The sequence below is a fragment of the Montipora foliosa genome, chromosome 3 (genome assembly GCF_036669935.1).
Source record: "Montipora foliosa isolate CH-2021 chromosome 3, ASM3666993v2, whole genome shotgun sequence".
Classification (NCBI taxonomy): domain Eukaryota; kingdom Metazoa; phylum Cnidaria; class Anthozoa; order Scleractinia; family Acroporidae; genus Montipora; species Montipora foliosa.
In genome coordinates this window covers 53338893-53351706 of record NC_090871.1, presented here as the reverse complement: position 1 = coordinate 53351706, position 12814 = coordinate 53338893, and the positions used below count along the sequence as shown (strand labels likewise).

The 12814-nt window shown below is 41.6% G+C and overlaps 1 protein-coding gene across 1 annotated transcript in view; it reads right to left on the bottom strand.

The window, feature by feature from the left end:
- Positions 1-875: 875 nt before the first annotated feature.
- Positions 876-12814, bottom strand: part of LOC137996114 (rootletin-like) — a 19815-nt gene continuing 7876 nt past the window's right edge. The window contains exons 5-13 of the mRNA XM_068841542.1: positions 11440-11691; positions 10934-11075; positions 10034-10119; positions 9233-9329; positions 8067-8426; positions 6927-7057; positions 5238-5880; positions 3594-4300; positions 876-1071 (exon numbers count right to left, since the gene is read on the bottom strand). Coding sequence (XP_068697643.1) covers positions 876-1071; positions 3594-4300; positions 5238-5880; positions 6927-7057; positions 8067-8426; positions 9233-9329; positions 10034-10119; positions 10934-11075; positions 11440-11691 — 2614 coding nt within the window. The remainder of the gene's footprint in view (positions 1072-3593; positions 4301-5237; positions 5881-6926; positions 7058-8066; positions 8427-9232; positions 9330-10033; positions 10120-10933; positions 11076-11439; positions 11692-12814) is intronic.

The window sequence follows — 12814 nt, the reverse complement described above, 5'->3', positions numbered from 1 at the left end:
GGACTCAAGATAATTAAAGGTCCATTTCAAGCCAATAACTAGCGCGAATACGCATTGGCTTGATATTTATGATTGAGGAAAACCAAGTCTATTCAGCAGTGTCAAACTGCTAGGTGTCACACGTTCAATGTAAAAGAATTCACGTTAAACACAAAATACATACACCAACACGTCCTCTTTTGTGTTTTTTTTTTATTAAATTATGCTCGGAACAAGTTCCGCTTGGAGGAGATGCACTTGCCGATGACGAATCAGGCGGCCACGAAGAAAAAAAATTTGAGTGCTTCCAGACTGTCGAACTGGTGTAGGAAGTTCACAGGTTCGTATCCGGTTCGGAGCAATCGGATTTTTCCGAGTAATCCCGATTCATCAGCGATAAATTCAGTACATCTCTCCCAAAAGAAATGTTTTGACCAACCCCTGTATTCCGACTTTCTCACCAAGCAAATCAACATTTAGCGACTGAAACTGACACAAATCGTTTTAAGGCTAAACGCTATCAACGCATTAGCTTTCCCTTGTATGGACTATGGTGATTCTTAAGTTTTTCAACTTTAACATACTAAACTTCATAATTAATTTACTTACTTGAGGTCTTCTAGTTTACTACGAGTGTTCCTTAGCTCATTCTGAGCCTGACCAAAAGCACCCTTTAAAAAACAAAACAAACAACAGTACATCGGTATTCCGCAACATACAAGAAACTACCAAAGTTACTAATAATTCAAAAGACTGGCTGCGACAAAGAAGCAGTGTTTAAGCGCGCGTGTAGTTTTCCTCGCGCGTTCTTCCCGCGAGACGAGAGCCTTTTTTTCGAAAGCGTCACAGTTTTGCAAATACCTTGTCCTGCTCAGCACGGCTAAACGCCTCGCGTTTCACACGGTCAATTCCACGTCGTTTGCATTTTCCAGGTCGCTCTGAGTCTTGTTGAGCCTTTCGAGCATAACTCCTTTCTCATTGGCTGCCTGTAGCGCCTCTTGCTTTTCATTCTCAGCCATCAACAAATGATCGTCACGCTCCTTCTGCACCAAAGCAACTTCGTTCACTAGGATAGTCTTCTCGCGCTCCAATCTAAACCATGAATATTATATTAAAATCTGCGCATTAGAACACGGAAGGAAACAGAAGAAATAAAGCGAGACTAAGAGGAAAGAATTCCCTTCTCTCTCGCTTTCTTTCCTATCTTTCGAAGAACGAAATGATGTATCAAATGGATCCAATATTGAGCTGCGGATATGAAAAGAAGGAAGGAAGGAAGGGAGAAAAAGAAGAGAGGAAAAAAGGAAATGAAAAGAAGGGGGGGGGGGGGAAGGAAGGAAGACGACTTGATAAGAGAAAGCTTTGTACATACGATAATACTTCATTGATGACACATTTTTATTTTCATAGCCTGGTTTTCACTAGCCACGCAAACGCAAGCATAAATAGCTTATGCTAAGTGAAAAAGAACGTCGACATAAGCATCATAATCAATCACGGCATCCGCCATTTTGTTCAAATGCTCAGATGCAGGGAATCTGGATCGAGGGCTTTAATTGGCCAGACGTAGCAAATTTCCATGTGCTTATGCTGTGTTTCGTTTTCACACAACGCAGGCGAACGCAAGCATAGGTGCAAGTACAAGGAAAATGAAAAAATTGGATCCTTGCATTTGTGCTTATACTTGCGTCAACCCCGTTTTCACGGTCAAATAAGCGCTCTTATTTATGCTTGTGCTTGCGTCGCTAGTGAAAACCAGGCTTAATCAACCACAGATTTCACGCATCAGCCCGATAAGGAACTTTGAACTCGATAAGACCAATGTAAGTTGATAGAAGACTAAATCTCGACCCCAGAGCTCTTCTCTTGACTAAGGGAGAGAAGAGCTCTGGGGAACCCTGAAACAAACTGTCTTCTCATTGGTTTTCGTGAAGAACAATCAAAAGCGTCTCTAATTGGTGCATTCATGTTAGCGCGAGGAGTGAGCAGGCGCCGTAAGGTTCAAATAGCCAGTTTTTGGCTATAAGAACACTACGGCGCATGTTCTCCTACAGAGAGTTTCCCAGAGCCTTGGATCGATCCGAAACTGGTTAACTCGTCAGTTTACGCTCGCCGATCGGCGTGATTGTCCTGTGGAGTGAAGCCACAGAAAATCATCTCTGAGCGGTTTTGGCCAAAAAAGATGAACCGAGGAAAACTCATATTGCCCCTTCAATCCTAGGATTCAATCGATTTTGGACATTCATGCTCGTAAAAGGGGCTGTGGCTGGCACAAAAGTTAGCCAAAATACAAAACTTGGAAGATTAAAGGAAGGTTTGGATAAAGCAGCAAATGCAATTTAAGGAGTAAGAGATGGGCAATAGAGGTTCTGCAGGGCAGCCATGTTGCATGGCAGGAACAATAGATTCTCTTTCCTATGGGAACAAGTGTTCTTTCTAATGCAAAACATTTTCATTGTTCCTGCCATCAGAAACCCATAAGGGTTGAAACGTGTAACGCGCGTTCACAGCTTCCGAATATTCAGTGCGAACTGATTGGTTGAATTTTCAGTGCTAAGCACCATATTTGGAAATCCCTCGCTCTTGTTATTCCAAATATGGTACTCAGCAAATTGAATATTCAGAAGCTTGTTTTCCAGAACACAAGGGCCGTTACACGTTTCAACCTTATGGGCTTCCGCTGCCATGCAACATGGTTGCCGTGAAAAACCTCTATATTGAAGAACACGAAAATGGACTGAAATTGCTGTTTTTGTAAACTCTTCAGCCTAACAACTTTTCCCTGTTGTTTGTAAATTAAATTCTCTATGCTCCACAGACATTATTGTCACGAAGCTTTGATTTGTGTTGTTTAACAAATTTCTGGGATAGCGTTACGTTGCATAGTGAGTGGGTTTTTTATCGTCAAATACTATTTGATTTCCAACAAGGGCTATAGACCTTATTCATAAATGGAGGTCAATTATAAATATTTTGTCTAAGTGCAATTAGCCTACCAAGCCTCGATACCATACAGTGAAATGAAAAGAATTCTTGCTCTAAAATGAGGCTCGGTAGGCTAATTTGCACGTGGACAAAAGAACTATAAATATGACCGCCATTTATGAATAAGGTATACGATGCTGGCAAGTATAGGTATAGTAATATACATGAAAAAATTCGAGGGCGTTGATTGGCTGAGAGCACGTGAATTAATCCCAAACAGAGTGCAGAAGAAAAGTGAAATTAGTGCAATGAAGGTCATATTTTTGCATTGACAGCCAAGCAAATGCGAGCCCTGGATGGCGCAATTTTTCCGTGATTTGCGTGATACGCTTGCGTTGCTTCTGCTTAACCATCTCGAATTTTCTCATGTATAATATTAATAAGTAATCACATGGTTTTTCTCGTGCCATTAGGAATAAATAAGCACTATTAAGTTTTCCAAAGACTAAAACTTGCACTGGCCTGTGTGCGTCTTTGAAGAAACTTACTCGTGCTTATTTATCCCAAATTACGCTCGAAATCATGCGATAACCTATACAAACTACGCAAAATGAACTGCACTACTGCGACAAATCCCCTTTAAGAACATGGCAAATTAGCCGCCCAAGATAGCGAAGTTTAAACATCACCTTTCTCCTATCTCCTCCTTTTCATTTTTCAACAAAGCAACAGCTTCCTCTTTTTCCTGATTTGCCTGCAGCAGCGAACTCTCTTTCTCACGTTTCAGTTTCTCCACCTCCTCCTCGTGCTTCTGTTCCATTCTCTTCAGCGCAACGTCGCCATCACGTTGAGTTTGGCTCAGTCTCTGCTCAACCAACTCCTTGTCTTTCAGTAACTTCGCCTCCTCGATCTCTTTCTCCTTGCGCACGCGCTGTAAGTCAACAGTCAGCGCTTCTTTGGAAAGCAACAGCTCTTGATTTTCGGCTTCCAGTGCCTCCTTCCTGGCCTCAAGTTTTGTCGCGGTCTGCTGCAGGTCGTACAAAGCCGTCTCCAGAGATTCCTTCTCGCTCTTCAAGCTTGCTATATTCTCGGACAACCCGCGATTCTCCCGCTCGGATGAATTAACTTGCACTAGCAAGCTCGATTTTTCCCGTGTCAACTCTTCCTTTTCTTTTGCCAGACGCACAACATTCGAGCTCTGTCTCTCTACGTCACGGCGAGTTGTCAGCAACTCTTCATAGATGGAATCCCTTTCTCTGGAAACTTGGTTCAGGGCCTCGCTAAGTTCAGCCTTCTCACGGTTGGCCACTAACACTTCTTGCTCCAGTTTGTCACGGCTTGCTTCATGAATGCTGAGATTTTGATCAAGTGTGGATTTCTCAGTGTCCAAATCCACCTATGGAAAAATTGTAAGGCAGACCATTTTTAATTTGTGTAGACAGCCGGGTTATTTCCTATCTGCTTTCGGTTCACATTCCTTTACCTCGTTAGCTGACAAAACCCCGCCTCGTTTCTCGACCAATCAAAAGCAGCAACAAAACATTACGTAGCTTGCGCGCACGCATTTTACCGCGCCATATTAGCGCAGGACAAAGTCTTGCCCCGCTTTTCAATTGACTCATTTGAATCCCTGCCGCCAATGTGATTTGCCAACTTAAGTACTTTGCTTAAGCGAGTTTTCGCGCACTTAGCGAAAGACCACAGACTGAAATTCGTCGTCAAGCATGATTGGCTATAGAAATCAGTATGCAGAAGTTTCCACAAACTTCATTTTCTAATTGAGACTTTTGAAAAATCGACGAATTTAAGCAATTGGTCGAAGTAATTACTTTACTTCCAATTCTGGTTGACTAATCTAACCGTCAGCGTCTGGGTTCATTGGCACAAGTCACGAGTATTCCAGCACTTGGCGCCGGATACAACACATGCTTCGATTTCTGATTGGTTCCTATGAATCTATGAGAAAGCTGTGATTAGCTGAACAGATTAACACTATGTTAGCATGATCTTTCACTTGCAAAAAAGAGGCGGAGAATTAAAGCTGCATCGATTTTCGATAGGCTGAGGAGATTTAATTTCTCTGGGAGAGGCGGAAACTCCCGAGTGGTTTTCTCGAGCGGCGAGGCCGCGGAAAAATTCTTGTCGCGGCTTCAACGCCGAAAATACAACAATCGCCATTTGACAGCATAAGGCAACTGAAGAGAATTTCTTTGGTTTTGCCCTTAACCAACAAGAGTGCTTCATGTTTTTCCAAGCAATTTCACTTTGATTAAATCGGATAAATTACAAAACTTGGGACAAATTCCTTAACAAAAACAAATTTCACTACACACCTTTTCTTGTTCAACACGTATGAGTTCTTGCCTAATGCTGTTCTTCTCATTTTCCAAGTCTCTTTTGTCTTGAGAAAGGGAGGTCTTGTCTGATTCCATTTGTTTGATGATCTTATTCAGCTCGATCTTATCTTGCCCAAGACCCTCGTTAAGCGACTGAAGCTTCACCAACGCGTCACGCAACGCGATCTCCTCGGACTTCATTTTGTTGATTTCAAGTTCCAACTCGGCCCTCTGCAGTTCTGACTTCGACAGTGTCTCCGAGATGTGCGCTTTCTCTTGTTCCATTACCTCCTTGTCCAACATGGAGCGTGACAGCTGCTCTTTGAGAATCACAATTTCTTCCTTCAGTGACGACTGCTTCGTCTCGAGTTGATCTATAACTTGATTCGTACGTTGCACCTCTTTTCCCAATCTCTCTTTCTCGCGAATCAAATCATCTTTATCGTCTTCCAAGTTGTCCCTTTGGCGTTGGAGCTCGCTGTTGGCTGCTTGAAGTCTTTCCATTTCCACTGTCATGTCCTCCAGTTGCTCGTTCATGGAATGCCTCATTTTTTCAAGGTTTTGTTTCTCTGTTGAAAGGACATCTGAATGCGCCTTGAAGCGCTCTTTGTCTTGACTTGCCTCGGTAACTTTTTGACGCCTGCGCAGAAAATACACAGGAAATGGTAGATATAAGAACTCGAAATGAGTGACATGGCTGAGAGTAGGCTTTTATACATTATGCTGGCATTTTTCGAACATTTCAAGGCAAAAGCATTAAGCATTATTCGAGCATTTTAGTGGCATTCCCGCCTCCTCCCCACCCCCCCCCCCCCCCCAATTCTTTTTTTTGGCAGAGAAATAGAAAGTTAAATACGACAAAATCGACAAGAACAATTCTCAGAAAATTACATTGAAACGTCGCTTATGTTGCAATAATAATAACAGAGACTAACTTTCCGTCACTTAAATATCGAATACCATATTTTGTTAACTTATAATACTACATTTGTGATGTACAGTAACATACACGTTTTTGCGTTTTTGTGAGGCTGAGCCTTCATTTGTGTTGAAATATTGTATAATGAGCATTAAGTAAACATTTCAGTGACCTTTGGGGGGGGGGGGGGGAGACACAGCATTTTAGTGGGGAAGAAGGAGCATCAAAACGGAGCATTTTAATGGCGAAGTAAAAGCATAATGTACAAAAGCTTACAATGGTGGACGAAATTCCTTGGGACACTTCTTTAATTGTATTAATTTTCTGTGTTTTTAAAACGGAGTTTTTAAAAAGCAATGTTATCCGTTTTAAAATGCGTTGCTTCCCTTCCTCAAAATACAATGTTGAAACTCTGGAGAAATAGCGTGTACACGTGTCCAACATTTTAGGGCTGATATTTCAAAACGAAAATCTTCTCTATTTTGCTAAGACCGTGTCGTTCGCAATCTTGGATGATCAGCAAGTTAGATCAGTGTCTCTTTTAAATCATCCAAAGAAAATCAGCATAATAACGATTAAATTTGAGATAATCTCTCCAGAGCCTTGCATATTGTCAAGATCACTTCGGTCTCTTATTTTAAAGTGAGTCTGGGTGCCAAAACTCTCCTTCGAATTACCATTTACCAAAAGAAAACTCATTTCCTCTGCAAAAAATTCACTCATAGGGAGGACAACGGCCTAAGAAAGGCTAAGTTTTCTGTGCTTACGTGAAATCCAGTTCATCTCGCGCAGTTGTCAGTGCTTTCTCCAGTCTCCTGCGTTCATTTTCGGTATCGTCTAACTGTTTCTTGGTTTTCTTCTCAGAGTCCCTCGCAGCGTCGACCTTGCTCTTCATTTCCTGTGTAATTTGAAAGTAAAAGATGACTTACATTAAACAGATCCTATTTATGGTCAGCGGTCAGCGGTCAGCGGTCAGCGATGATGGTTGCTCCGCAAATTTGGTGGGCTGAACCATATCACGGAAATTTAATGGAATATGATTAAGATAGTTAAAAAGTCATAACAGGCCGTTTCCTAGTTCATGTCTGCCTCCTCTTCAAAGCGAGTCTAACTGCAAAGTTTTTGTGATGGTAATTAGTTCTACTTTACATATGAATGAAAACTAATCGTCATAAGAAAAACGTCGCACTTAGACTCGCTTTGAAGAGGAGGCGGACATGAACTCGGAAATGGCCTATCAGTAAGTTCCCCTATACTGTGCCCTTCTCCGTTCCTATTTTTTGCATTTTGTATTGCTTATGTATTTTCTATGAACCAACTGTATTATTCTTAAAAGGAGGAAATAAAATACACAAATTGGCATACGACAAAGAACTCGCGCTCCACTGTTTTTATTTGAATTGCTCCAAGTACGCCTGACTGACTGACTGACTATCACTGTGACAGAAGACGATCACCACTCATAGCAAAACGGAAAGGGAACTCTTAAAGGATATTTCGCTAACCACAAAACTGACTGAGGATTTTATAACAAAAAATGGAAAACAGCATCTAATAAAATACGATACGGACAAGTTGCAGTTAAGGGCTTTTCCATTGCACAAATTATAACTGAGTTCTGCATGCTCTAAAGCGCACCAGACCGAAAAGCGATTCGCGTGCCTTTGCCGCGCCTTTCATAGCGCATGTAAGTTATAAAAGGTCCCTTGCCCAAATGATGCCATATTGCACTTAGAGCGTTTGCAAGATCTCGCAACCACCTCCAGAGAAAATGCCATGCTAAAATACCATGTTCGGCTAAAAATTACCTCTGCATCGGCTTTGTACGGAAATCAACAGAAAACGTTCTAAGAACTTAGACAAGAACAGAAAATAATAACACAATTAAAAGAAGCCCTTTTACGCACCATGACTTGCACGTTCTTCTTCTGAAGAGCGGTATGAACAGTTGCAAGAGCGTTATCAAAAACAGCTGGAGACCTGGCACGAGTAGGAGATGAGGACCGTAATCGAGCTGCACGTGATGGCGAAATGGGTCTCTTGCTGAGGAAATCATCTTCTGCCCCCTCTAACAAACCAGCATCCACCACCTCGATCTCAGCACCAGGCGACCCCAGTACTTTGGATGTACTATCGGCATCATGTCGAACGGCATTCGTGATTTCTCGGAGGGTGCTCTGAAGAATCTCGGCTTCTTCACGCATGGCAGCGAGGCTTGCCTCACTCTGGTTTTCCCACTCTTCAGATCGTTTTGCAAATCCACTCTCCTGAAAATGAAGCGGAAGAGCCGCGTTTGATCTTTTGATGGCTCAAGACACGCTAATGTTTACTCTCATTTAGGTCGAGGAACAACTGGACAAGTGAAAAGAGGATTTCCGAAAAAAACTGTTATTAGAAAAATATATATATTAATCTTAAGCCATTGTATAAAGTTTTTAATAACGACTTCTTATAATTTTTTTTCCCGCTGATGTCCGTGGAACCAGCGCAAACAATTCACTGTGGCCTGGACTCAACCTTACATGTTGTACTTCAGACATTTCTGCAGGCCACGCAGATTTTTCCCGAAGCAAGCGGCGAAGTGTGAAGTCTGGAGGGATATGGGGCGACTTTCTCGTACACCGACTGCTAGGCGGCCCAAAACAGTACCCAAACAAAATAGACCGCAGATACCTTTTTCAGATCCGTTCATTCCGCTACTGAGAGCAGTAGGAAAAGAATATGAATCCATTCATACCGACAATGAAGGAGGTCTCAAAAGAATACCCATGATGATCGAATATACTGTATATATTAGGGAGCTTAAGCATACGAGTTTTTGAGACGCGGACGGCAACCGGAAGAGAATATTTCGCGTGCCAGGACAGTGGTGTTTCCCAGATTTTTGTACTAATCATCTCTGATGAAGAAAGATATACTTGGCTATGTAAATGTGGTTGCGTGAAGACAAATCAAAAGGGAAAACAGCTCACTTCCGGTTGCCGTCCCCGCCTCAAAAACGCGCGCGCTTAAGCTCCTTATTTGTTCCTAGTCCGGAAGAATTTATATGGAAAGACGTAATAATGAGCCTCACCAGTCCATCAATCCGTCTCTTTAGACTCGAAATAGTGTCCTCTTTCTCGTTCATTTGGGCTTCAAGTTTCTCCTTTGCATTTGTTAATTCTTTGACCCTTAAAAGCAATAAATAAATAAAGAAATTAATAAGTTATTTGTTTATTTATTTATTTATTTTCGAAATCAAAGACGTCACGGAACTGAAAACTTTAGAAAAAAATATTTCATCTTCACAACTTTCTTTAGATAAAAATTCAGAAGACCTTGCGATTTTGATTTTAGAATTTTCTTATGTCACTGTGAAAACCATCTAATAACCTTCTATTGTTTTCTTTCTTCTGTCGAGTGGGGTTCAGAAGGAGGTCCACCTATTAAATTCTCCCTTCAATTCCACGCACGAACCGTCGTTAAATTACCGCAAGCAATAATTTTTGTGGGAGACGTGGTGGCCTCATGGTTAGTGCGCTCGACTCCGAATCAAGTTGTCCGGGTTCGGGTCCTGGCCGGGGACATTGTGTTGTGTTCTTGGGCAAGACACTTTACTCTCACGGTGCCTTTCTCCACCCAGGTGTAAAAATGGGTACCGGCGAAAATGCTGGGGGTAACCCTGCGATGGACTAGCATCTCATCCAGGGGGGAGAAGAAATACTCCTAGTCGCTTCATGCTACAGAAACCGGAGATAAGCGCCGGCCTGGTGGGCCTTCTAGGCTCGTAGCAGACTTTACCTTACCGGCAGAGTTTCTACCATTTAGGTAAACTAGTTAAGGCATCGCATTTTCAAAAGGGTTTACAAGTGAAAAGAAATCACTTCTGCCTTACTTGAGAATCAGGTCGGTTCTCTCGTTGTCGTATTTGTTCTGGAGCTCAATAAATTCTTGTACTTTTTCACGAAGTTGCTCTTCAGCCTTGAGATAAAGAACAAAATCGGAAGAATTACAAAACATAAATAACATGACTTCCTCATTGAGTTCATGTACAAGGAGGATATTGATCGATTTAACATTAGAGGGTGTCTTAGATATCGCCGAAGTCTTGGCGTATACAACAATACAAATACGAGAAGAAATGAATCAATTCTTTAAAACGCACGTTACAGACGTCTTTGTTGTCTTGCGATTTTAGCAATGAAAACGCCTGACCTTAAGTGGGAGGTATACTGTATTTGTTGGCAATTCCGTATTTCATTATTGGTTGTTAAACGTATTCAAATCTACAATGATTGTCTCTTGGACAGTACACGCGCCATGAGAGGCCAACACCGGGCCGCACGGTATTCTATAGCGCGATCAGCTAAATTTTAAACGTTTGTCTTGAATTCTAAGATCTAGAGATATTAATACTATATTACCCCTCACAAACGTCGATTCCTTAGGTCGCAAAACATACGGCTTTTTTTACTTACACTACAACGCTCCAACCTGCTCAGTTAGAGGTATTATTCGCGAGTAGACGAACATTCTCTGGTATAAATGAATACGACCTTTGCTTGACCATTTGACTTCCAGGAGCGATCGGTATGTATCTTCTTCTCACAATGTTAATGAAATGCCAGTCAGACAGGTATTGAGAATGAAGAATATTATCAGCTTTGGAGGACGGGTGTGACCTTGATATCACACCAAATTCTCATGACTACCAAACGACGAAATCTATGGTACTAGTTGAGAGAATAAACGTTTCGATCGTGAGAAAAAAAAAGCACAGTATAAATCATATTACCCTTTGCCGCCTGTTCCTCTCATCCTCGAGCGCAGCCTGGGTATTAGCATCCATGCCCCTGAGGTTCTTATCCAGTTCCATGCAGGCACCCTGCACAACACGCACAGACTTGCTAACTTCAGCGCGCACACCAGACAGGTCTCTATAACAAGGTAAGGAAAATGCAGTTCATTCACAAGATCATTTATTTTCAAGTGAGTCTAGAGTGTGCAAGTTGAAGACTTGTACATTTACGAATTTGACGTGCGTCTTGTAAAATTTTGTCCTCTAAATAATGATACATTGTGCCAAAGTGGCTGTCGAACCACAGGCCGGCCACACTGTCCGCAATGCTTTCATTCAATTTATTTTTCAGTCTTCTACAAAACTGTCTACAAAATCGCCTCCTCCATTTTGCAAGTTCAAAAGTCACATAGGTTAAAATTCTATGCGTCTTCAGTCCTCTCATTGATAACATTTGACCGATCAGCGAGCGAGAATTTAGTCATTGTAAAACAAATGCATACCTCTGGGTTGCGGATTTCATCTCATTAAACTGTCGCCTAAAATTGTTCACAGTCTTCCACATGTCCATCAAGCGTACATGCTCGTTAGCGAAGTAAGCTTGTTCTTCTTCGTCGCGAGTTTCGAGTTCTTCTCTTGCTTTATTCCAATCGTTTGTTAGTTTCTGGATATCCAGTGTCAGTTGCTGATTGGCTGAAGTTGCTTGCTCTAGTTGTTCTCGCAGCATGTTGTTGACATGTTGAAGGCTAGCACTCCTATAAACATCACAAACAAAGAGTGTCAAGCAGTGAGTACATTTAGATTAGGAAAATGGTCCTGGGTCCAATTCATGTTACTGTCTGTGGTAATAGACATTCAATAGGGAGCACGCGCGTTTTTGAGACGTGAAAGGCAACCGGAAGCGAGCTGTTTTCTCTTTTAACTTGTCTTTACACAACCACATTTACATTGCTAAGTATCTTTTCTCCATTAGAAATGATTAGTGTAAAAATCTGGGAGACACCACTGTCCTGGCACGCGAAATGTTCTCTTCCGGTTGCCGTCCGCGTCTCAAAAACGCGCGTGCTTTAAGCTCCCAAATGTACATTCCGTAACGGGTGGGATGAAGAGAAATTGAACAGAATCATCAAGGATAGCGACAAGAACGAATGTACGAAGCCTGACGAAAAATACTGAGCGTTAGGACAGTGCCAAGAGCTAGGAGGCGATTCCAGTCATGTGCTAAAACTAATATTTCCCTACATATGACCCGAGTCTTTCTTTAGGCTGGATTTCCTAAATAAAAACTCCTAGCGAAATGTGACTGATTTAACCTTCAATGCATGACATGACATGCATGGCTTACGAGCTTGCAGATTGTCAGTAACCAATACTGTGCAGTATTATCTAAATGTGAGTTTAAAAATAGGCGTACTGGAAAACCACACGGTTCCCTTAGACGCTACATGTAAGTTCAGTTTACTGTTACAATTTTTTTTTTCTTTAGCTCCAAAATTTCAACATCAGAATGTATGCTGCCAAAAAATAATTCCTTAGAGAACAACAAAATGACTGAAGTTGTGAATTTATTTGTTTAATCCTTATAACACCAACGGCGCATTTTTGCTGAAAGCTCTGAATTCCGATTTGCTTATTGATGAGTAAGAGATTGTTGTTGGACATTTTGTAAACTCAAAAGTACATTAAATAATGAACAATTATATTTTCATAGAATGTAGTTACTACGAAAACCACCGAGCTGTGGAATGGGCCCGAATATTATATTGAGTGACTGCCCTGTCCACTTCAGTTAAACATTTTGATCAAATTTCTTCAGTTAACATTTTGATGAAATTCCTTTCCCGCAGTGTGAGTAGTAGCCAGCTTTCGCTGTGAAGG